At 36.6% G+C, this 27,029-nt stretch overlaps 1 protein-coding gene across 1 annotated transcript; it reads right to left on the reverse strand.

The window, feature by feature from the left end:
* Positions 1-6,131: 6,131 nt before the first annotated feature.
* On the reverse strand, positions 6,132-26,170 carry LOC121409253 (RING finger protein 10-like). Its single transcript, XM_041601129.1, has 17 exons — positions 25,725-26,170; positions 22,250-22,431; positions 21,126-21,316; positions 20,656-20,804; positions 19,967-20,093; positions 17,352-17,562; positions 16,653-16,706; positions 16,272-16,316; positions 15,636-15,696; positions 14,311-14,384; positions 13,516-13,870; positions 13,053-13,186; positions 12,633-12,852; positions 11,316-11,504; positions 9,997-10,127; positions 9,522-9,753; positions 6,132-8,895 (listed from the first exon to the last, which is right to left on the reverse strand). Exons 1-17 carry the CDS (start codon positions 25,804-25,806, stop codon positions 8,792-8,794), a joined length of 2,541 nt encoding a protein of 846 aa, XP_041457063.1. The 5' UTR covers positions 25,807-26,170; the 3' UTR covers positions 6,132-8,791.
* Positions 26,171-27,029: the final 859 nt, after the last annotated feature.

Consider the following 27,029-nt stretch of genomic DNA (forward strand, 5'->3'; position numbering starts at 1 on the left):
GAGAGCCATAGTCAATGGGTCAATATTTTCAATAAAATATGCTGGTAATACACCAGTGTGCCCCCACCCCCCTTGAGAGTCATAGGAAATATTTGTAATGGGAATGTGTCATGCATACTTTCTTTTTTTTTGGTCCAATTTTATATGGACAATTCAAATGACCTTAAATAAGTGAACTTTTTTTTTGGGGGGGGGAGGCTTGTCAAATTTTCCTAGAGAAAATGTGCCCCCCCTCCCTCTTATGGAAAATCCTGGGGAGCATTTCATCAACATCTTTGTCCGACAAGTTGTCAGATCTGACAACTTTCCTTGATTCTGATTGGTTAAGAAGCACCATTCGGCCTATGGTAACTGTCGGATAAAATGGGACTTGTTGGATATAAAATATTGACCCATTGACTATGGCTCTCAAAAGAATGGGGGGGGGGGGGCACGGGCTGGATGTGGGGTCACTAGGATTAAACATGAGATATAATTCAATTTTCAAGTATGATGAAATACCATTCTGCTTAATTTAGAGGAATATACCCAGATATGATATAAGCATTGTTGTATTCTCATCGACCTCATCATCCTCAATCTAAAGCAGTCCTGATCTACAGTTTAAATCTAGTTTTATTTTTGGATGTAAATTCTTGATAACAGCTTCAAAACTGCCTAATTTTGATCTGGACAATCCTTTTAGAATTATCAAATGAATGTAAAATATTTCAATTTTTAAAAATCTTATCATATTGCTCTTCAAATTTCTTAAATTTGTTTGACTTTTTGGGTTGAAAATTGAAAGCAATGATTCTCTTGTCATGGTCAGTAGTGCTCATTCTCTCTGCCAATAAACAATCTCAATCCGTTAATACAAAGTAGACTTGATTTTTGGTTTATTTCTGATAATCTACAAGATTTCATACAAAAAACTGATATTATACCCGGTATGAGTTCAGATCATTCTGCAATTATACTTATTATCGAATTTTCACAAAAGAAACGACCTTTGTCAATCAACTGGAAATTCAATAATAGTCTTTTAGATGATGAACAGTTTCGTGTAAAAATGTCTGAAAATATAGACAATTGGATAACCGAATCAGTTCAATTTGAAGACATACGTATGAGATGGGAATTTCTGAAATATAACATCCGTTTATTCTCAAGGAAATATAGTATGAATAGAGCTAAAATTTTAAGAGAGCAGAAAAGGGAGTTAGAAGTGAAATTAAAACATCTTCAGATTTTGGTGGATAAAGATGGTGAAAAGTATGTTGACGAATATGAAAAGGCTAAGCTAGATTATGAAGTGCACATGGACCGTATAACTCATGGTATAATAGTCCGGTCCCGCGCAATCTGGGTAGAATACGGAGAAAAAAACAGCAAATTCTTTTTAAACTTGGAAAAGGCCAACAAGGCAAGATCAACAATAAACAGACTAAAAGTAGGGGATGAAATTTTAACCGATACTTTGAAAGTGAATACTCACATTAAGAATTTCTATGCAAACTTATACAAAACAGAAGACCCCAAATTGTTTAATAACTGTAAGTTTTTGGAGTCAAATTGTATACCCAAGTTATCGCCAAACCAGCGTGACTTATGCGAGAAAGAATTAACTCTTTCGGAATGTACTTCTTCTTTATTTGCCATGGCTAAGAACAAATCACCCGGTAACGACGGAATAACCGTCGAATTTTATTGTCATTTTTGGAGCAAACTTGGACCGTTGGTCGTAGATACTCTTAATTACAGTTTTGAACGAGGAATGATGTCTACGTCACAGAGGCAAGGCATAATTACACTTATAGCAAAAAAGGGGAAGGATAAAATGTTTATTGAAAATTATAGGCCCATAACTCTCTTAAATGTTGATATCAAGATCGGCTCCAAAGCCTTAGCACAGAGACTGAAAAATATTTTACCATCTATCATTCATCCTGATCAAGTAGCTTTTGTTAAAAATAGATACATAGGTGAAGCCGTGAGAACAGTACTTGAGACAATGTTCTGTTCTATACTAGGCTTAAGCGTTTGGGCGGTATTTTATTAAGCCTCGATTTTAAAAAAGCATTTGACTCATTGAACCACCAATTTTTGATAGAAGTTTTGAAATGTTTTAACTTTGGAAATAATTTTTGCAATTATGTCAGTGTTCTTTACAAAAATATTGAAAGCTGTGTGATGAACAATAACGTCTCAACTGGATATTTTACGGTAGGAAAAGGAATACGACAGGGGGATCCTTTATCTCCATATCTTTTTATATTAGCTATAGAAACGCTAGCCATAAACATAAGAAAAAATGAAAACATTCAAGGAATAAGATTAAAAAATACTCATGAAATTAAGTTGTCTCTGTACGCCGATGACATAACGGTTTATTTGTCAAACTTTGAGTCGTATCATCACCTCACGGAAGCTCTAAATGATTTTCAATTATGTTCATCACTCTCACTGAATTACAATAAGACGAAAGCAATGTTTATAGGACAATTCAGTTTGCAAAAGCCATCTATACCAATAGATATAAAGTTTTTTAACGTTTTGACAATTCTTGGAATCGACATCTCTTACTCTTTTGAGGATAGAATGGCGCAATTACAAAGAATTTTATCTAACATTAAATCTCAACTAAATTTATGGAAAGCCAGGAATTTATCATTATACGGGAAAATCCAAATTGTAAAAACTTTTGCTACCTCTCAGCTGTTATATGCAGCCAGCATATTATCTATACCTTATTCATTTATTCATAAGGTGAACACATTACTGTATGAATTCATTTGGGGTGGTCCTGATAGAGTAAAACGTGAAGTTTTGGTTAAAGAATACGATGAAGGGGGGTTAAAGATGACTTGCCTCAAATCGATTATTCAAGCTCAGAAAATGAAATGGGTTTCGAGACTTTTCTCTTCAACTTCGAAGGGCTGGAAAGGTATATGTTTAGAATTGTTGTCACCTGTCGGTGGAGAATACATTTTTTATTGTAATTTTGATATGAAATATTTGAATATTGAAGTGTCAAATTGGTTGATGGACATTTTACAAACATGGTGTTTATTGGAAAGGAAAATAGATATTACCAATGAGTTTATATGGAACAATCAATATATCACATTTAAAGGAAAATCTATCTATAGACCAAACATAAAAGAAAAGGGATTCACCAAAATTACTGATATGTTAGATGAATTTGGACGCCCACTACGCTGGAGGGAAGCGAAGGAAAGGGGGTTAAAGTTTACTGAGTATTTTGAATTGTTAGATTGCTATAAAATAATGCCAGGGAAATGGAAAGTTTTCTTTTTACAACAAGACTACCATCATCTTGTAAAAGAACCTGAGGATTTCCCTTCTCTTTTCTGTGAATCTGCATTTAGACAAATTCAGAATATATCGACAAAGCAATTTTATCGCACTTTTTTAAACATTAATAACTCTGAAACCTCCAAGGTGTTTACTCACTTTAATCAACTTTACAACATCGATAGGCAACAGACTTCCAAATTGTTCACTCTTCCATTACGAATCACTATTGACACCAGACTTCGAATCACACACTATAAAATTTTAAATAACTTAATACCTACAAATGAATGGCTCACAAAAATAGGAAAGAAGACCGATGCATTATGTTCTTTTTGTAATGCGACACCCGAGACATTAGATCATTTATTTTTTGTATGCCCTAAAATAGCATCCTTTTGGAATGCGTTGCGTACGAGAGTGACTGACTTTAGTCCTAATTATTTCCTTTCACGAGAAACTGTTTTATTTGGATTACTAGAACCACTTACTCCATCCACCTTAGCATTTAATTTTCTAATTTTACTTGGTAAACAATTCATTTTGCGATGTAAATACCAAGAGACTCTCCCTAGTTTAAAACAATTTAATTATTATCTTTTATCTTATAAAGTTACCGAAGAAATTATTGCAAAAAAGAAAAACAAACTCAGTAAACACAATGTAAAATGGCAAAACATAAACAAGTATTTTTCCATTGCATAAATTGTAACCACTGTAGATTCATATTTTGTGTTATCCTTTTTTGTGACTTTGTTTTATCTTCTGTTCATGTTGTAGTGGTGCTTCCAGTCATGTTAATACATGAAAATGTCATATTTTTTTTGTTGTTGTTGCGCTATACCCCGGCGATGCCGCCAGGTCGACTCTGGACCGTTAGGTATGGCCGTACCCTCCCTTTTTCTGTTAATGGATCGTCCTGTCGGCAGCGCTGGGGTACAATTTTCTTGTAAATTAAGATTATGTTGTATGTACTTATACAATGTTCTTTTTTATTGAAGTGCAACGATATGTTTTGTATATTTTGATTATTTTTTATGACGAATAAAAACTGCAAAGATAAAAAAAAAAAATAAACAATCTCAAATTTAGTCAACACTGACAGTTGTTGAAACATTCCAGCCTTTTCCAGGGTGGTATTTCATAAAGCTGTTTGTAAATTATACAAGACTTGCACACAACTCAAGGAAAGGAAAATCAAGGAAAAACACAGCATTACTCAGAGAACCATAATATGCAAATCGTTCAGACCGGTTGAATTTTCAAGATTAATAGATTTATTGAAATAAAATCAAAAATATTTTTGAGGGGAGATAAAAGGATGGAACGCTCTTTTATTTATGTGATTGGTGTATAGAGTTAAATCTGTGGGGCATACTGACATTATGAATGTACATCAAATAGCATAAAACCATAACGACTGGTCATCTGGCGATGCAAATAGGTTTGACTTACAAATATTGACAATAAGAAATTATGTCACCTGGTGGGTGTTTCATAATGCTGTTCGTAAGTTAAGAGCGACTTTAAGAACGACTGGTGATCCTTTCTTGTGGGTAATTGTAAATACATTGGCAATGGTTAAGCGCGTAAGAAAGGTTCACCAGTCGTTCTTAAAGTCGTTCTTATCTTACGAACAGCTTTATGAAACGGCCCCCAGGCAACCAAAGGAAAAAGTAAAACAAGGGGACACAATCACATTTTGAAAAATGTCAGTACATGTTCATTGTTCCTATAATTAAATGCTTCGCCTGAAAAGCAAAGCAAAACAAAACAAAATTCTTGTTATCTCAGCGCACAATTAAATTATTCTTAATCCAAATTTTGAAATTTTGATGAGTCATCTAAATACCTGATTGGATTTCATTTCCTACCCTTTGTCATTGAGTAGTTTAATAATCACACGCTTTAAATGAAACAATGTGAAGTTGCATGAACTAGAAGCGGTACATGTAGCATATGATGCGCGAGCTTCTCTACCTCAGCACCTTCTCTCTGGAATAATTTGCTGTTAAATATAACCCTATCTAGGCCGGGGGGGGGGGGGCCTCGGAGGCCCCCCCTCAACGAATCGCGCAATATTTTCGCCGTGCGAAATTTTTTGACCGCGCTGCTCACTGACTTTTTACTTTCAAGTCTTGAGCAACTTTTGAGACCAATTTTGCGTCACCCGGGTACGTGGTTCCGAAATTACATAACATTGAGTAAGTGCATGTCAGACCGAAAATGGCTCAAAAACGTGATTTCGTGTACAAAGTCAATGCAAATTGTGTTTTCAACCAAAATTCATAAATGTATGATTATTTTTAGTTTTGTTAGACTAAATGTATTCATTTTATGCTTTTTATGATCACAGAAGAGTCCCCAACAAATTTCATTGAAAAAAAAATGAAAAACAAAAGGTCAAAAAACAAAGAAATACATAAGAAATTGCAAAAAACAATATAATACATAAGAAAATGATTTGATATCACAATTTTTTTCATGTACACTTGCTAAGGACACCACAAAGAGTTTCTATACCAAAAATTAGTACATTTGGAGCTTTATTTAGGGAGTTAGAGGAAAAAGTATGATTTCGCATACTAATTACGCATAAATTAGCATAATCACTTAATAGCGATTCGCATGAAATAAACTACATATACAATCTTGTAGATTATGTCCCAGGCAACCCACGTGCCAATTTTCGGCGCGATCGCGTGGTCGACGGCCGAGATCTTAGGGGGGGGGCCTGGGAGGCCCCCCCCGGCCATAGGAACTCCCAAAATACCCCGGCCTAGATAGGGTTAAGAATTATACCATCACTGGAGACCTTCGAATTGATACCGAGATTCTCCAAACTTGAAAATGAATCCTAGTTTCTTGAGGGAGCAAGATTCTAAAATTCAAACGAAGCAACAGCCAGATTGTGTCTCGTCCACCCATGACTACATGACATTAAAGATTTCCTAATGTACATCCCTAACAAAGTTTCATTTCACAAGAAAGTCTTGCAGGTTAACTGAAATGTCTGACCTAAAATGACCTTGACCTTACAATGTCACCTCTAAGGGCAGCATTACACAAGTTTATCTATAGCCAAAGTTTAGTTTAAAGTGTGAAAGGGTTGTTAAGTTTACTGTCATGCAAGAGTTTTGCAGGTGAACTTAATAACCTTTGACTTTGTCAGCTCTGAAGGCACCATAATCCCAAATGAATCTAACACAAAAGATTGTTAGCCATTGGAGCAACCTATGCAGAGTAACTCTTAACAGTTGACCTCACATTGTTACCTCCCACATCACCATAATATAAAGGTTCCCCCATGTGCATCTATGACCAACAATTAGTTGAAAAAGGAGCGATGGTTGCAAGGTTATTTGTTATAAGAAAGTCTTTCCAATAATTACATATGACCTCAAATAACCTTTGAGCTCATAATATGTGACCTCCGACAGCACCGCAACATGATGGTACCCCTAATGCATCTACCATCCAACTTTGATTGCAGTTTCCAAGTAATGGATCATAGACATTTGTGACTGATGGACGACGGATGGATGCCATTTGGTTCTGTAAGTCTAGCCTTCACCTCTGGTGGGCGAGACAAATAGGAAGAAAGAAATTTGATATAAAAACTCACAATTCGCACACAATGAAAGTGATAAAGAGGCTTCATTATATAAACGTATATACCGTAATGCTTGAAAAATACCTTTAAAAGTCCTTTAGTACCGATGTTTATATTAAATTAGAAACATTTCATTTGACTTTGTAAATCGTAATATACATATCGCAATAGCTTTTCACTTACCAAATTTGACTCTATTGAATATGAATATACAGAAGAAAACAAATACAATCTAAATTTAACTTTACAAATATATCAACTTTTCTTATTGGCATCTTTTTTTGCTCAGAACTAGAAAACTTGGATTAGATTGAAAGTAGTTGGTGCTCTATAAATTAAACCAAAATAGTAGAAAATGGGGGGCAGTGTATTATACAAAATAAATTTGTATCATAATATACAAATAATGCACATTTATGAGTCGGAATGGCGATGCAGAGCACTCGCTGGTATTTGCAATATGCGAAAGCATAAAGCGCTAGCGCCTTGCACTTTTACAGGTTATTGTGAATGCCTGAGATGCCTACAACGAGATGCCTTTAACATCACAAATTTTAAAATGTACATTATTTGTTTTATAAAACGGGTTGGCAGTATAAATCTGTAGTGGAAAGCTTGTTTGCATCCCTCTAAATTTTCAACAATCACACAGATGCAGAGGTCACACCTGCTTTAAATTATGACATCACAGGTGTATCTAGTATACACGCCAAAATAAGCGCCAGCAGCATGCCTTCCCTTTGAAAGTACACATATTTCAAATTGCATCTCAGTGTTTAGGTATTATGGGGAAAATGATGGACCCAAAATGCACAGTGCTGCATGAAAAATGCACAGCTGGAAAGTTGTGTAGTATTGAAGCATGAACATGTGACTTGCATACGCATGAACTATTCCCACACTCTTGAACCCGTTTTATAACACTTTTTAATGCATATAGGTGCTGTAATATAAAGTATTTGTTAAGTTTACACGAACCACTGAACAATGCTTGTTGAAGGGCAAAAGAAAAAAAAGCAATCAAACAAAAACAACTGAATATTATAAAATGCTTTGTAACAAGATTAAAGTAACAAACACATGCATTCTTCGCCTTTTCATTTGAGAAAGCATCAACATAAATGGAGTGCTTTTAAAGCATGGTTTTTCATTATAGAATTATAAACATACAATCCTTGCACTTCTCCCCTCGGAAATGGAAAACTTGATTCTTAAATGAATAAATTATTTATGAATCAGTGTATCAAATAATGTCTTTATGTCACACTGCTTTCTTATCCAGAAACTGATTTAAATATTATATTGTAAATCAGCAAATATTGTACTTTACGATGGCTACATATATCATTATAAAATATAATTGATATGAAAACGAGACATTACTCACCTCGAAAGTATAACCAAAATCAAATTAAACTTTCTACTTTTGACTACCATGATGCTTATTCAATCAGCACAGATGAAAGAAACAAACATATCTAATCTCTGCATTTCATACTTAACAAGTGGTAAAAGATCACATTAGGATAAGACTTAAGAGTCCAAACTCGCAAAAGAGGTTCAAAACTTAGGTTATATGTTAGCTATTTTTTTAGATAAGTGGAAGAAAAAAGCATGCATGTACATAGATTTCGATTGCCCATTTTATAACAAAGTAAATTTGATCTGGATGTAGGGCCATATAGTTAAGCAAAAGCATTGCATCAACCTTAATACACAATCTTTTATCCCTTTCCATGCAATAAATTGCATTTTTCAAACAAAACCTTATCAAGAGATTACAATGTATACAGAGTCCCTAATTTGTAACATCTTCAGCACAATTAGAACAAAGCATTTCTTTTTAATAATGGGGGAGGTGGATTGCATCAGAAAGGGATTCTATTTATAGCGATGACCAGCGGTTGAGAAAAGAAGTTGCTTCTTGCGACCTTTCTTGTTCTTCCGTCCTCCTCCTCCTTCAGTTTCTCTATCTACTTCCTCACCTGGTAAGAGAATGAAAATAAAACCTGTAAGAAACCTCGATATTTCAGAACCTATCGATTGACAAACAAGTGAGTTTGAGAAAAGTGACGTATAATCATTTACTACTAACCAAATTAAATGAGATAGTGAAGTGTTTCTTTGCTTCATAGGCACATATTTCATAATTATGCTTGTTTTATTTTTCTCTATTCATTCAAATCTACTTTTCATTGGGGAAGACTTGTGCTTTATAAATTGCTTTTTTGCAACACATGGGACAGATTTCATTAACATGGAATAATCTTACACCCTGAAATCAGAAAGTTACAAATTTACTCTTTCAACTTAAAAAGCTAGTTTTGCATATTAACCTTAATTATAGAAATACAATCAATCTTGCAAAATAGAATTCATTGACTAATAACAAAGGGTTTGGAAGACAAACATTCAGAAAATTTTTAATACATCAATATCATATCAATATCATATATCAATCACATCATATGATATCATATCATATCAATATCAATCAAACAATTTAAACAATCGCAATATAAATTTCCCAATATTTTTTTGGTAAATTGGGGGAAGAGGGGAGGGATAGAAATGACCCTGTGATGCCTTATAAATCTTTACTTCAACTTACTTTTCTTGATTGACATGGATGCAGCCTTATCTAGTGCGTCTTGTATGGCATTACTGAAGGCATCCTTGAACAGAGGGACAGGTACATAGTCTTCATTATCACTTTCATTGCTACTTGTAACCTCACGCCTAGGAGTTCGGCCATAGCTGGTGACGTAGTGCTGGGGACTAGCTGATGGTGGATTACCCGACTTCATGGGAGATGATGGCTTGGCTGTTCCATCACGCAACATCTGAACATATGAAAAATGATAAGCAACAAGAATAATGACAATGATAGCAATTGTGATGTTAATGATGGATATGTAATAAAACAAATTTTCATAATGCATACATAGCCATAAATATTGGGCCATGTTTCACTGCAGATATAGAATTATATGAATTAGATAAGGTAGCCAATTGAAATGTATGGTCTAACTTAACCAAGGGTATAAATACTATGAGAATCCAATCAAAGGGCCTGAAAATATTACCTGTGCAAATGAGCGATGACCTCCCTGGTTATCTGGACTAACGGAGGGCCATGATCCTCCTCCCCCTCCACTTGCTCCTCCTGATGGAGACATTGGGGCATCCAAAGGAGAGTTGGCAACCTCCACTTCGTCTGCAAGATAAAATTATTAATAACTAGATGAGTTCTCTGCTCGTTATCGTGAGAACAGGGTTCTAATGGGTATTTAAGGACCACTTGCCCTTTGACCTACATTAATCAGATCATGGTCACTCCTTCATGTATACTTGAAGTTTAATGGTGATCCGTCAAGAAGCTTTTAGTTTATATCGCGAGAACGAAATGGGACGGATGGACAACCTAAAAACACATTCCCCAAGCAACCACCTACGATAGACAGGACTTAAAAACTTAAGATTTTAACAAAACAAATCTTTCTTGTTTTTATGCAGATTCTTTTGAAGCTTTCTAATTTTCTGATTCAAACAAACAGTGTTAGCAAGAATTTCAACTTTTTATTTCTTAAACTAAATCAGATCTATATTATATCCTATATTATATTGATATCACTCACTCTATTTTCCTTGAAATAATTTGATTTATGTGATTTTTGCAAATTCATTAGTATTCATGACTCACATGACCAAATTTTTTTTAGTGTAAGATTCCGTTCACAAAATACCATTATCAATACCAACTTTTGAAAAGGAATCCGACCCCCCCCCCCCAAAAAAAGGGCCAAAGTTGTCAGTTTTTACATGGCGATAGTTATGCATAAGATACATGGAAACCAATGACAAAGACTTTTTAGCATATAGTGTGTACTATTTTCCCTGCTCTTAAATATTGAGGAAGAGTTTGGTTTGTCCTGTGATCATGAATTCTAAAACTCACCCCCCCCCCAAAAAAAAGGCCAGGAGCTCTTGTCATTCACGTAAAATTCTAAACACAATCAGCTTCTACTTTATGAGGTGTACTGTAGTCTCAGGTATCTGACTCTTGTTTTCAAACAGAGGGCAATAGGTTCAAAACCATGGCATATTTACTTTAAAAAAAATCATCCAGTGTGCTTCACTTCACCCAGGTGAGGTCAATGGGTTCTTGGCAGGATTAAATTCCTTGAATGAATTGACCATCATAGTTAAGTGGCAGCTTGAGCTAAAGCTAAAGGTAATGCTAAATGTATTTTGTATCATCTTGAAAAGGGGGTCTATTATAAATCTACTTATTGTTTCTTGTAATAATATCCAACTGAGTGCAGAGGGATGCATTTGGCAATGATATGTGCTATAAAAACATGTTGGTATTATTATTATGGAAAGAAAATATTTGGTAGTTTACCATGTAAGGAACCATAAATGAGATCATCATCAGGATGATCTGATAGAACAGAGCTGTAGTTTGAGGAAGCTGCTGAATCTACTGACGCAGGAGATATGGGTCTGGGTAAAACTGAGCTCTCTGGAACAGCTTCTGTACTGCAGGATGGGAACTGATTGGTGCTCTTCAGAGAATATCTTGCCTTAGGATCTATTAAATATACAAATGGTGAAACTAATATTCAAGATTTCATCTGTTAAGTACTTATTCCATCTTTACAAAACAAAATAAGAATTTGGCAGTGGAACAAAAATAAAATTTTAAAATCAAGCTGATAATAACTTAGCTTCTATTTTTAAACACTATCGCAAACTTGCAAACTTAACCCTAACAAGGCCAAGGGGGGGGGGGGCCTCAGAGCCCCGCTCTAACATTTTGAAATGCAAAAAGTTCTTGCCACAATATTTTGTGACTGTTTCCTTCTCGTCTCCTGCATCTTTTAAGACCAAATTTGCAACACCCTAAGATAAACATAGTTTTGTAAATCATTGTTAGACCGAAAAATGCTTAAAAACATAATTTTGTGTACAATTTGTGTTTTCAGTCAATCGTAATAGATGTATAAATGTCTTTACTATTACTGATTCAAAATATATTGTTTTTATGCTGTTTATGATCACAAGTGTCACCAAAAAGTAATAATAAAAAAAATGAAAAACAAAAGGTAAAAAAAAAATGAAATAAAAGTAATTTTCATTGAAAAAATAATTTCATAGATTAGGTCGCGGGCAATTTACGTGCCAATTTTCAGCATGATAGAGATCTCAAAGGGGGGCTTCCCCCCCCCCCCCGACACATGGTCTCACAAAATACCTGGGTCTAGTGAGGGTTAACCCTAGACAAAGATATACATGGAGCCTAGTGCATGAGTAGAAAAGGAATCTATGCTCGGTGTCTTTAGATAGGTGTCAGGTGAGTGCATGTCTACAGGTGAATCCCAAATGGGCACCATCTGAGGAAACCAAACTTTCAGTGCATTTACTTTTACACATGACAAAGCAAAAGTGTATTGTTTCATAAAATAGAGACACAGAATGTGAGTATTTCAATGATCTTGAAGAACATTTTTTTTGCTATCCTATCTTGTCATGGTAGCAATGTTTGTGATGGAGGGACGACATTTGGATCCCTTAGTCTCGCCTGAACCTCTGGTGGGCGAGGCAAAAAGTAGTAAACTAAATCTCAATATCCTCTTCATTGATGCAATTACACACAACGCAACTCCATGTTTCAAAAAGTAAAACATCTTTAACAGCTGTATATGATTGGAATACTTACAGACACCATTCTTACGGTCCTCTTCCTGATTGATCTTGCGTTCCCTACGCTTCTCTTCTCGAGCCTTCTTATCCCTCTTCTGTTTCTTCCTTTGAATCTCTGTAGAGAAGTGGGAGAGTGTCTTGGGTGAGAGGTTAGGGGGTCGTAGGGCAAGTTCACAGATGCTGACGTCACATGTCAATGGCAAGTGCTGAAGTTGGCGCATCCTGTTACGGAAATCCTGGAAGAGCAGAGGAAATGGGAGGAATTATCATTGATGTCAAAAATAGCTTGGAGATCCAACTCAGTATCATCATTTAGTCTTTACTTGGTATCTTCAATGTCATCTTGGGTACTTTCAGGCTACACTGAAACAAAGGCAACTGTCTATGGAGGCAGAAAAACAAGCTGATACTTTGAAAATAAGATATCAAACGTTACCTGGGTAATAGAGACATGTTCAATCTCAACAATCTTGGCTGTGATGGTCAATGGAGAGTACTCTAGATGACCATATTCATGCGTCAAGCAACGAGCATTGAGGGAACCAAGATAGAGGTGCTGCCCATCCTCAGCTGTATGGCAGAGAGCAAAAAGTGATAGAGAAACAGAGGGACAGGGGAAGGTAGGTCATTAGGATATAAAACATAAACTTTATACAATGTTCTTTATTAAATTAAATGATTTTTTCTTAATAATGCCAGTTTCTAAAAGTAATATTCTGTATTTCTGAAATGACTGAATTTTATTTGTACTAAATATATACTGCAGGATCCTGGAAGATAACGTGAAGCACAAGTGGTAGTATGGTGACACCCTAGTTGAAAAATTCTTTGACAGATATGATCTTATCAACAAATCAGAAATCAAGAAAATTGATGGAAATATCTTAAAGACAACATACCTTGGTAGAAAAAGACATTTGAGTTACTGGATGAAGTCTTTCTCTCTCTACCTCCAGGAAGATCGGTGTGATTGGATGACAACTCAACATGGTCTACTCCTTCCTTTTCTCTCTCATCTCCTTTATCTTCTTCTTCCTGCCCAGTCTTCTGTGCTTCAGGTACATCCTCAGAAGATGCATTGGTTAGACCTCCACTGATTACTTCAAGGACATCATCAGAACCTTCACTGTGTGGTGCCTGGGTAATGTCTGGTTGAGTGGTAGGTTCAGTCTTAGATGATTCTTGAGGTGGTGGTTTATCGGGGGGTTCATCTAGCTCTTCATCAGAGAAAGCAGAGGCATACACGATGCAATCCTGTAATCATTAATAGATGGATACAGACATCAGGGGTATAAGTACGTTAGTATCTTATTAATATAATCAGTTCACTTGCACCTAGTCCCTCTCTTCTTCATTATTCGTAAACGATAGACAATCCGCAAATTTGCTTTAGATTTGCTCTTTGATCAATAATTGAGCTATCTAAATAAACAGCATCAAGACAATTGTAAATTGTTTTAAGTTTTAATTCAGAGCAAAGTGAACTTAAACTTACAATTTAAAATACGAATAATTGAAATGAAGAAAAAGGAATACAAATTTCTCTTCTGAATGTCGAAGTAGGAAATTGCAGAGATGTGCAAATAATATTTTATAATGCTTTGATTTCCATTTGTACCAAAAATACATTGAAGTTATACAGCAAGTATAGATTAAAGATGAACTCATTTGACTAGGACTGTGCACATACTAACCTCTTTTGGTAGAATGTTTGTTGACACCATCACGTCATTATCATCCTTGTTTTGGTCTAAGGATTTGTTCTCATCTAAACATGACATCAACGATAGAATTAAAAAATCTGGTTCATACAAATTTCAATATACTGTCAGTAACACAATTTCGTTATTATTACGTGGTCTCCTCTACATGTATATGAATAGGAAACTATTTCCTATTTATATAGACTGGCTTCTATAGTCCAACCACTAATAAGGCAGAAGCATACACAATTATCACAAAAGATATCCATTATGAACTATGTCAAATATTTCAACAACAAAGTCAAAGTCTAATATTCTTTGTAGTAAATGGTTGGTCTGTGCCAAGCCCCAAAATCAGTAGATATTGAATGACTGAAAGCATTGTGCCATAATAGTCCATGCTACTTTTGCCCTACTGTTAGAAGCACCATGAGTGCTAAATCCATCAAAATAATCATTCTTCTTCAAAAACATGGTAATTTCCAAGCATTACAATTAAAATTACCTGCAACAAAAATAAAAAGACAAAAAAAAAGAACAAGAACCATTTACGGAAAATGTTGATCATCGTGGTAGCTGAATCTGAGTAAAGAATTAATCTGTTGTCTCACGATGCAGCAAACTGAAATTGCGACGTTTCGACTGCTCCTGCTAGTCTTCGTCAGGCAATGAGGTGGACACTCGCTGCGCGCGCCTTTTATACCGTAGGCTACGGGCCGTCGGTGCCGGAACCGCTGTGGTGTGATTGGTCGGCGCAACCGACCAATCAGAAGCCGCGGACGGTGCGATCGCCGTGGGGCTTGCGGACGTCGAGGAAAACCCGTCGGCTGCAGTCGGCGTAGAAAGCGGGCAATTTGCAGACGTCGAGGAGTGAACCGCGGTAGCTGTGCAAAAACTAATGCGGTTGGATGCGGACGTCGGTCCGCATGCCTGACGAAGACTAGCAGGAGCAGTCGAAACGTCGCAATTTCAGTTTGCCGCATCGTGAGACAACAGATTAATTCTTTACTCAGAAGAACCATTTAATACAGCTGGGGCCATTGCAGAAACAGTTGCATTTCAAAGCAAATAAAAAAAATGAGTATCATTGGTTTAAAATCAAATTGACATGCTTTCCATCACAACTCTCCCAGCAACAGGCCCATTTTACAGGATCAGAGCATATGACAGAAAGAGTTGATATCAATTATAATCCAGAAATCAAAAATAACTTAATCATCAACTTATCAAAAGCACAGATTTTACACTTGCACTTGATTTCCCAAGTTGAATTTCAACCGCAACTCCTTAAGCAATAAAGCCCTTGAAAAACTAACCAGTGTTTGGTGCTGATGTTTCAGAAGCTCCTTTTTCCAGGCAAAGACTATTACTTCTTTCCTAAATAAAGAGAAAATAGAGGATTTAAAAATCTTTAAACCCAAGTGCTGATGATCATGTACATATATACAATGGTGCTCAAAAGTTAGTGAACCCCATCAGAAAATGATTATTTAAAGTGTATCAGTTCTATCATGTTTTAGATATTTAATTGTGAAGTCAGGTGATAAAGTATTCCAGTCAATGAAGTTGGTTTCTTTCAACACTCAGCCTAACTCCACCCTAACTCTACCCGGGCATCACAAATTTTGTCTTAAATGATGCGCAAGACCTGAGAGTAAGAAGCAGGTGAACGTCGTGCTCAAAAACATATGCGCGGCAGCATAGTCACAAGATTCACTGAGAGGAGGGGGTCAATTTGGCCCCCGCCCAAGTTAACTATGGATTATAATAGAATGTTATATGTATTTATAAAATGTAAAACAACAATGACAAATGGATGACAGGAAAATGAAAGTAATATTAAACTGTACAACATAAAAAATACATTTCACATAACAATGTAGAATACATATCAGCCATAACCAAAAAAAAAAAAAAAAAATTGAAATTAATTAAATTGCAATGTTGCTTACCTTCAAAGATTCCATAGCTCTCTGAATAAATGATTTTTCAAAGTCCTAGAAAATAAACAGAAAACATATTTTATTCATAAGGAAATATTTCTGAAGGGTTTCAAACACTCTTCAGGCAGGTTTGGCCTGACAGCAAAACATCACATATTTTATTAAAGCCTTCATAGGGAATAAAACGTAATATTTTTTTGAGGCTCATGAATTAATTTTCATGAATAGAGAAAATGCGCTTTTTGTTTGATGAGAAAACTCATTTCGAGATTCAAAAGTTCTTGCTGGCTGCATAGGATATGTTAACATCATTCATTTTTTTTGTTTATGTCTGTGAGTTCTTTCATTTAATCTTTAGATTTAAAAGGTCCACCATTAACTTGTACTTACATCAACTGATTCATTCAGCTGCTTTTCCAATTCTCTCCTTTCTCTTTTCAATATCTGAAATAAAATAATGACACAACAAAATTAATACATTTCACAATAACTCATATCATGATCACTCTAATGAGGATATGCACACTTAATATTTGTTTTCTTCATAATTATATTTAATAACAGGAATATATTATGATAGATTCAATTAATATCTTTTCCACTCAATCCAGATTGCCACTGTTACTGCAGTAAGGTTTTATTTATATCCCATTTGTAAACACACAAGTTGTCAGATATGCACTGATCACTTTTCAAGATTGAAAAGTTCTTAACTCTAAAGCAATCCAGGCTTCTTTGAGGTATTCTCTGGCCCAGGGGGAAGGGGGGGGGGGAAGGTGGGGGTTTGAATCTCGCCTGCTGATAATTTGAGAGCTGTAAAAATATGCACGATGGTAGTGTACCATGTAATGTACAGGATTGTATGGTCAATGTTTATAAAATGACACAATTTTCTTTCAAACATGATGTAAGGACAATTTACCAAAGTTTCACAGATTTTCGCATGAAATCAATTTTTACTACAACTACTACCATTCATATCTAAGATTTAGATGTTGGTGGTTGGAAAATCAGCGTCTTTGTCTTGCTTCTGCTATGCAGGTGAGCAAAGAGCACTGATTTTCAAGAATATGTATTTTTAATTTTTACCTGATCTAGAACGTCGCTTGGGCTGGCAATCATCAGCTTTGCAAAGCAGGTTTCATTGGGAGAATCCATCAAACATGGAGATGTAGGTAATTCTGCAGGAGCACTGTCCAGACGGTGTGGATGAATGGTGATGGATCCCTTCTCCCGCTTCATTAGCCGCATGGTGATGGTCTCTCCTACATTGAACGTCTTTAGAGATTTGGCAACCACGCTGGTAATAGAAATAAAATTTTGATTTCAAGTCTTGCCTTCTTCAAGTCAGTAAGTAAACTTTGATGCCGTGAAGTGCACATTTTTAATCATTATTATCTATATTGTGTGTTCTAACAATGCATTTCTGCGTGGTTCGCCTAAGCAGTATCATGCAGAAGACAATGAAATCCAATAAATATCTCTTAGGCTCAAGTACAAAACTTGCTACTCAATAATGTGATCATGGTGACTGTGCCAATGGGCTAAGTGCATAATAAATAGATATTGCTTACAAGTTATGCCTCAAGAACAAGATATCCAACAAATGAGAATTGCACACACAAGTAATTTCTGAAAGATCAAGCCGTCATGTGTACAAAAGTAATGACCTCATCTACAAGCTGGGTTTTCAGGCTTTACTTAATCCAAAGCATTAGCTTTAGATAGGATCCTGAAAAAGCCTGGGCCGGTATTCAATTCCAGAATTTTAAATATTTTGCTTAAGTAAAATACTCTTTCATCTTTAGTATTACATTGCATTTTTGGGGTATTTTGCTTAAATCTAAGTCAGTCATCTACCAGACTTAAATCTGGCTTGCATGCAGTTTACAAATGTGATACGGGCAGTCGTAAATTCTGTATACAGGTGGATACATGCATCGCGCATCATTTGGCTTAAAATAATGAAATTGTTATTAGCAAACACTTTGCTTAAAGTTGGCTTGATTATGTAAAGATACAAAGGAGTGATCTGCATATGAGAATAAGCACTTGGCTTAACCAAGTAAAATCTTAAGTAATTCACTTACTTAATGAGTAATATGAATTGAATACCGGCCCTGCTAATTGGTAAGTTCATGTAAATTATCATTATTTATTCGGCATAATAAAACATACAAACAATAGGATAAGGAGAGTCAAATGGATGCCAAGAAAGGAAAAGATAAACTAAATATCTATGACCCGAATGTCTTCCTTTCCAATCTATGTGACTTTACATAAAAACATACATGTCAATGTACTAGTAAGTAGTAAAATAAAGTTACCATAAGTAACGGTGTATTAACCGCACCCCCAACTTTGGACTAAAAAAAAAAAAAAAAAAATTCCTCTCACATTTACATGCATATTTGAGGTACGAAGAAACAAAATCTAAGTTTTTAAGATTTCAAAGTATCCAAGAGATTACCGGTATGCGGAAATCTGCTGTTCTTGATCAATTCAATCTACAAATGTTAGAAAGAAAGAACGGTCCCGACAATATTGGCAACTTACACACTCACCTCACAGTCACAGTGTACACACACACAGCACTGCCATTACATTGCAAACTACGATATAGTACATGTACCAGTCATGCCAGTACATCTTATCAAATTATGATCTGTGTCTTTCCCGGCCCAGCGTAGGAGGAAGAAACATTCACATTTCTTGCATCACAACCTCACAATCACTTCTCAGAAATTTGATGTCTTAGCATGAATTTTGGATACAGGATTACAGGAAGGTTCGAGAAACAAAGAAATTGACATTTTTTCCTTTTGTTTTTTAGTTTATTTTACGGCTTCGTGCCGTCTCTCTCGTGCGTGGTTTACATGGTATCTTATGAAAAGCAAACAGGAAGGAAAAAAAAACAAGCTGGCGCGAAACGGGACTTTGAATAGCGCCAGCTTAAGTCGCACTATAACCACATTACAACGCAATCTCTAAGCTCACTCAACTCTCGCTCAGCGGTGACAAAATATTACCGAGTATGCTTGGCGTCTCTTTTAAACTAGCCAGGGAACTTCACTACTTTGAATCGAGAATAAAGTTAAAATTAGTGTCATGAAGGTGGGTGCGTTTGTTATGGACAACATTTAATAATGTAATAATCGCTTTCCATTACCCGCGGCTCATACCCCTCTAAACGACATTGCCTGGGCGGCTACGCCCGGCCACCCGATGTGTTGTGAACTGGCAGACATCGAACATGTACGGGAGGGGTTACGGCGGGCTGGCTCAGACCCGTCACCGTGTATAAACCGCACCCCCGACTTTTGCTTCTATCCCGCCGAGAAAAAGGTGCGGTTAATACACCGTTACTTACGGTATATAAATTATGACATTAAACATCCTTTACCATCAAAGATACAATCATCTGATTGTAATTGCATATATGATCTGCCAACCTGATCTAGAACATTTAAGTATCTGAAATGCTAAAAATCTGTATTTTGTTGAGGAAATCAGTGTTTCCAAAGAAATTACACAGGGAAACACATCAACACAAAACTTAAGAGATCAGTATTTTGCATGAAACCATCAGTATTCTTCTCATTTTTCAGTAATAAATACAGAAAAATCAGTACTACTTGGCAGCTCTGGAACAGTTACAATTAATTGTCACTGGGCCAAAGATGTATACCTCCCATCTAACTCACCTTTTCAAGTCAGTGGCCATTACAGATTCATAGCAAATAGGGCACTTGCGCCATTTTTTCTCCCCAAGCGAGATATAGTGCAAGATACATGGCCAGCAAAAGATGTGCCCACATTTTGTAATCTTGGCTATAAGAAAAGGAAATAAAGAACAAAATGTGTTACAAATCTATGTTCAAGTCATTGTGCATTGATACTATCAATGTGAATAAATCCCCTCAGATTACAGCATAAATTTACTTTACACACTTTTTTTTATAATGCTCATATCTGTCTCATACATGCTTCAGTTCTCCACAATTACCATTTGAAATTCAGAAATAAATGTAATACATAACTCTTGAAATTCAAGGAAATGACTTCTGCCGGGTATCCATCAATCCCATCTGGGTTGAGTGGGGCAGTAGATTAAAGTGTGACAAAAGGCAAAGGACATCAGTAAAATGGGATCAGTACCATGGGACGATTCCATAATTGTGATTCATTTGATGATGTCACCCTAGTAATTTGGGAGGCTGGGAACCCCCTAAAGCCCTACAAGACACTGTATATGTGCAATTCATAGGGTTAGGGTTATGAAGCCCTACATGTCAGTGTATACAAATTTGTAATATTTTGAAAGGAACCATTATTAATTATTTTAGAATTGAGATGAACCTGAAGGTTGAAGGTGAAATATCAATGTACATACCTGCAGTTGGTGGGTATAGGCAGATGGGACAGGACGGCATCTCATGTCCTAGCATGCGTATCTGTTCAATCAAATCCCATTCCACTAAAGCATCAGGGTCTACACACTGCTGCTTGTAATCTCCTTGTGCTTTCACTACAAACTGGCAACTGAAATATGGCAACAATATATGCAAGCATTACTGTCGTTACTAGATTAATTAAAGTTAATCATGAAAATAACATAACACAGCTTATGTCAAGTGAGGGCACAATTTCTTAATCATGTAATAGAGTTAACACTATTTTCAACTGTCCCAGAATAGGTCTGGAAATGGGACTAATTTAAACTTTCCCCTTTCTATACACATATCTGTATTCTTACTCAATTTATGTAGGCCTACATGTAAGCCTCTTTCTACCAAACCCATAACAGGGAATCAAGGGACCTTCTTCTTGCTTGGCCATCCCATAATCCTACATGTTACTTACTTTGCTTGCAAGAACTGCTCTTTGCTAAAGCGTTTGTAACCCCATCTTGACCTGCCACGAAATCCTGAGCCCCCTCTGGTATCTTCAGTCTCTCTCGGAGAGAAAGTAAAATTGATGAGGTGATTCAGATTTAGTTTCTTCGGACCCTGAGGAAGGGCTGAACCAAATTCAGCCCTCTGAGTTACTGTCACCTTCAAAGTTTTAGAACAAAGAACAAAGAATTAATTCATATTGCTGTACCTTAAAAGACGATAAAGGCTGAAAAAAAAATCATGAACATGTTATACACTTTGTAACAATGTCTTTGCTTAGACTTTGATCTGATGTATCCACAATCTAGTACATTGGAAAAACTTGGGTGTTGATTTAACACCAGCCCGGAATCTATATATGTCCACACCAGAGTAGTGTTGAAACAACACCAGTTTGGAATCAAACCGATTGCTGTTTTGATACTAATTGGTGTTGTATAATAATAAGAGCGGTATGGTATTTATAAAGCCCCTTTTGCCCGAGGATACAAAGCGCTGCTATTATTACCCCGGCTTTAGCTCGAGCTGCCATCACCGGCCGCGGCGCTCATTGCATGCAAGGAATTAATCCTGCCGGGTACCCATTCACCTCACCTGGGTTGAGTGCAGCACATTGCGGATAAATTTCTTGCTGAAGGAAAACATGTGATGGTTAGGATTCGAACCCACGACCCTCTGTTTGAAAGGCGAGAGTCAGAACCACTAGACCACGATGCACCCGCGTCGTATAAACACCTATCTGGTGTTAGACCAAAACATAACTGGTGTTTAACACTTCTCTGGTGTGGACAGATATAGACTCTGGGCTAGTCTTAAATCAACACCAGAGTGTTTGCAGAGTAGTGATTGGCTCTAAACTTGGGTTCAGACTTTTTAACAGGGATGCCATGGTCTTAGTCCAATACATGCAATTCTCCAATACAGCACAAACCCACATTTCCAGTAAAATAAAATAAAATAAAAACAATGTTTTATTTACCCAGGGTAACCACTTTAGTTTGGAAACTGCTCTACCAGCAGGCCTTGTATAAAGCAATTTTAATGGCATCTCATGTGGTAAAATTACTTAAACTAAATCAAACTGTCAGTTACCTCATCGCGTCTGCTGGCAGGAAGACATCGGCTGCGTGGCCGCTTGTCCAAGGCCCTACTCTTTTGCAGCGCTGGTCGACGTGACTGACTGTTGTTAGGATCTCCTGGAGTCCGACCCTGTGGTGGTTCACGCCTGTTCTTATTATATCTCTGAGGCTTGGAAACATTGCTACGTCCATTCTCTGTGTAAATTAAAATGTTAAAGTTTTTGTTTACCTTGCTCTCATTTCTTTATTTCTGATTTAATTAAGTCCATACCTGGTACAATGATCTTTGGGTAATACTACATGTATTTCCATGAGGGTGATGGCAAATTGCCAATTCGTCTACAGTCAAATCGTCCCAGTGAGACTTGTGTATCATGAACCACCTTGTCTTTATTTTTCTTCTGGTTCCCTTTCTCTCCCCTTTTCTGTTTGTCTCTTTTTTTGGGGGGGGGGGGGTGGGAAGGCCCCTTGATCTGTTCTCTATCTTTATTTCTGTTCTTTTCCTTCTCCCCCCCCCCCCCTTTTCGTTATATTTCTTCTCTCTCTCTTTTTTCTTTGGGGGAGGACATTATCCCTCTGGTCCCCTAGATCCACGCCAGGTTAAACCAACTGGACAAATTTATGCATATTTGATTTTATTTTACCTCATGATAGAAAATTGGTATTCTAAAGACGAATTGGCAATAATTGACTTTACAAATTATTTTTTTAAAGTGGGGGGGGGGGGCTTTGGACAAAAGGCACCCTTTCGGCGACACCTGGGAAACGGGCGACCTTTAAGGAAAGGTTTGTGTCCCCCTTAACATGACGCACCAGCACCCACCCATACGGTACAAGCCACCACCAAATGTAGAGCCTTGCCTAAGCTAGGTAGGTCCTGAAGCAGAATGTATCACCACTATTTGAGCATCAATTTTAATGGCAAAATGTGCATAGTCTTCATTGAATACTGACTGCAGTGTGATGAACAATTCCTATTCAGATTTTCTTCAGAGGCTGCAATATATTACCAAATGCAGAGAAAATCTGCAACTGTTGCAGTTTTATAGACAATTTTACAAATGTATATTCTCTGAAATTTCCTATTCCTATTTTCTTACAATATGAACATATCTTAGAAATCGAGGCGTAGGAAATAATATTCCCTTGCATGAGAAATTAAGTGCCTACATGTAGCTTTAGGACCCCTTCCAAATCTGGTGGTGAAATAAAGTTGTGAAAATTGAGGACTTGCGCTTTCGTTATATATTTTTTCTTTTGAACATTTTCCTACAGAGGCTTTAATACAAAAAAGTAACAGCCCTTACAACTCAAAACTTTAGAGAATTGTACTAGTGTAGTGAACCCTCATACCAAATACCAACATATTTGTAAAAATACTTTGAAGAGTTTTTTTACTCGATTTTTTTCTTCTTTGAAACATTAGTTTTTTGTTGTCCCTAACAAAGTACAATGTATGACTTGTCGCTTGCATTGATTGGCCAGGATATCAAAAATTCTAATCGGAAAGCCTTGATAAAAGCACAACTCGTTGAACGCAGAGGGCAGTAACTAACACACTGCTGCCACTTTTTCCTCTCCAGCAGAAAAAAATAAAAAATCAGGAATAAATCATCGGTAATGTATAGTTTTGATATTTTATTGAATATATATAATGCTCGGGTGGAGAAATTTACGATATTCATCAGCCGATGAATTTTTTTTTTTAATTGGCACTGCTCATGTCAGTGTTTTTATTTAGTGTTATTATCCATTTACATAATTGTGACGCTATCAAGACATTGTTATCTTCATAGGGCCACATGAAGGAGAGATTTGGAATTGGAGAAAACAATGTTGCTCCAAAATACTTGATTTGTTATTAACAAATCATTTTAAACTCAAGTATTTTGGAGAAAACAATGTTGCTCCAAAAATAAAATACTTGATTTGTTATTAACAAATCATTTTCAACTCAAGTATTTTTGAGAAAACAATGTTGCTCCAAAATACTTGATTTGTTATTAAAGGGGAAGTTCACCCTAAAGAAAACTTTGTCGTGAAAATAGCAGAAAAAATAGTAAAAAATATTGGTGAAGGTTTGAGGAAAATCCATTAGAGTAAGAAAGTTATTAGAGTTCAAAATTTTGGATTTGTGACGTCATAAACGAGCAGCTGCCCCATGTGTTATGTAATATAAAATGTATGAATTTCAAATTTTGTATGGTTCCTGATCTGCCTTAATTTTTTTTTCTTTTCATGATCGGGTATGAAATGATTTGTCTATTGATATACAAAAGTTACAGTGAAAACCATTTTCAATTTTCTGAGAAAATTACATTTCATTGATTTTTTTACCATTCGCTATGTCGGAATGCTGCTCGCATATGACGTCACAAATCAAATAATTGAAATTCTAATAACTTTTTAATTATTGGATGAATTTTTCTCAAACCTTCGGCAATATTTTTAATTATTTTTTCTGCTATTTTTACAATAAACTTTTTGTCAGGGTGAACTTCCCCTTTAACAAATCAAGTATTTTGGAGCAACATTGTTTTCTCCAAAACTCTCCTTCATGTGGCCCTATGAATTGCCGCACCAGGCGTCAGTGGGGAGTAAGCCTACGAAGAGTAGATGACTTTTACTTCCAAGACGCCTCCAGTCCAGGCTAGGGTCGGGTGTCCGAACACTTTATATTTGAAGCCTTCTTTTTTGTCTTTGCCTGGATTACACTAGGCCCTAATTGACTAAAAATGTGAATTCACTGGTTGTGGTTGTAATCATCTTCTATTTTGTTCTCTATAATATAACATAATTACAAGCGAAGTTTCATCAATTTTTAGTACAATATTATTGCACTAAAAATTGATGAAACTTCGCTTGTAATTTTTTCCATATTGATCGTCCGGACACACAACCTGTCCGGACATACAATAACTGGGTAGAATCCCCGGGGGGGGGCACTCGACCAAAAAAGTGGTGGGGGTGTGCCGCGGGCGAGACAAAAAACGGGGGCCTTGGAGCGGGCTTATTGTAAAAAGGAGGGTCCTTGGAACGGGCTTCGGAACGACAAATGTTTGTGAAAACGGGGGTCCTTGGAACGGATCGCCAGCGTGTGAGCGCGTATATGCATCCCTACGGAACGGTCATGCGTGCATGATGCAGCTAGCGCGGCCTCCGCCGGGGAGCTCTGCGGCCGCTTTTCACCAAAATTGCAGCTCATTCAACGCGATCGGAGCGGCGTAACGAAAAATATGCGAAGCTTTGGAGCGGATTTCTCTCTTCTCTTTTCTTGATAAGAAGAAAATGCTATGCCTTGGAGCGGCTTTCTTTGTTCTTTTTCTCAACAAGGCAAAAATGCTATGCCTTGGAACGGAAATTTGAGTGTAAAAATGGGGGTCCCCTCCGCGGCACATACCCACTATGCGTTATATACTGAGTGCCCCCCCCGGGGTAGAATCTACCCATCTTGATCGGTACTATTATTAAAATTCTTATTTTCTTACCCTTCCCCTTCGTATCACACGAAGTCAGACGAGCTGGAGATGACGTGACCCTCTTTTCCATATCTTTGTTTTCCCTGGCCATCAACTGAGTGATAAAATTTGAAAATATTTGAGCGATAAAACGCCCCTTCTTCAAGAGAAGCTTGGTTGAGGTTGTACAATTCTGAAGACATGATCGCACTTCACTGTTGCGCCATATTGGTGAAACGAAAAGAAATTGTCAACCGTGGACAAATGCAAGGTTGAAAAATAGGGTGAAAAGGGCGAAGATATAAAATAAATTGATCTCGAACTTGTGCTTTAAAGCACAAGTATTAGAATCTTTGGCTCGTGGGCGATCCAAATGGCCAAAAGCGACCAAACTTTAAAGTCGTTTCCGACTTTATCGGACAAGTAGGCGACTACAATCGCCAGCTGATTCCAAAAATGGCCCCCAAATATCCAAATTAAACGAACGTAGAGGGCAGCAACACCGGACGCTCTGCGGATCGGACGATCGGGGGGGGGGGGGGGGGGGTCTTATTGTTATTTGGCAACCAGTCAATTTTACTATTTTCGCCATCATATATATTATATTATCAACTTTTTTTTTTCTTTTTAAAAAAAAGTAAGTGAATTTATTTCTTTTTCCTTTCTTTTTTCTTTTACTTTTCTATGTCTTTTTTTTTCTTTCTCTCTCTTTTTTTTTATTGGGATTTAAAATCGAGTAGGTGTGTCTCACAATTCAAAATCAGGGTTTTTACTAAAAATATTTTATATAGGCCTACTAGTATGCAAGTAGGATGGAGATAACAGAGAAAGAAATGAGGAAAATCACAGCTCCAATCCTACACGCGTATCGGAGTATGGGGATACGTCTAGATTCTATATAAATATGGCCTTGCGGACTTTATAGAAAACAAGCAAAGAATAAGTACTGACATTTACTAGTATCGTATAATGAGCGCGTGGCGCGAGCTGAAAATGTTGATATTCAGACCATCGGACGGACATTACAGAGCACTTTTTAAAAATCAATGTGTAAATCAAATAAAACACTGAAAGCTTGATGTCCGAGTTGAAATTATATAGGTCTATATATTTTGTTTACTTGAAAAGTCGATATTATATCAGCTTTATTGAGCAAGATATGTATTTCATCGAACAGGCAATCCGCCAATAAGGGGGGTGGGGGGGCTGGATCGGCTTATATGTTCGAGTGCCCACAATTAAAGGGGAAGTTCACCCTGAAAAAGTTCTAATGTAAAAAAAGCTGAAAAATTGATTAAAAAATATTGCCGAATTTTTGAAAAATATCCAGAGAAT

This window comes from Lytechinus variegatus, chromosome 2 (assembly GCF_018143015.1).
Source record: "Lytechinus variegatus isolate NC3 chromosome 2, Lvar_3.0, whole genome shotgun sequence".
In the NCBI taxonomy this organism is placed as follows: Eukaryota; Metazoa; Echinodermata; class Echinoidea; order Temnopleuroida; family Toxopneustidae; genus Lytechinus; species Lytechinus variegatus.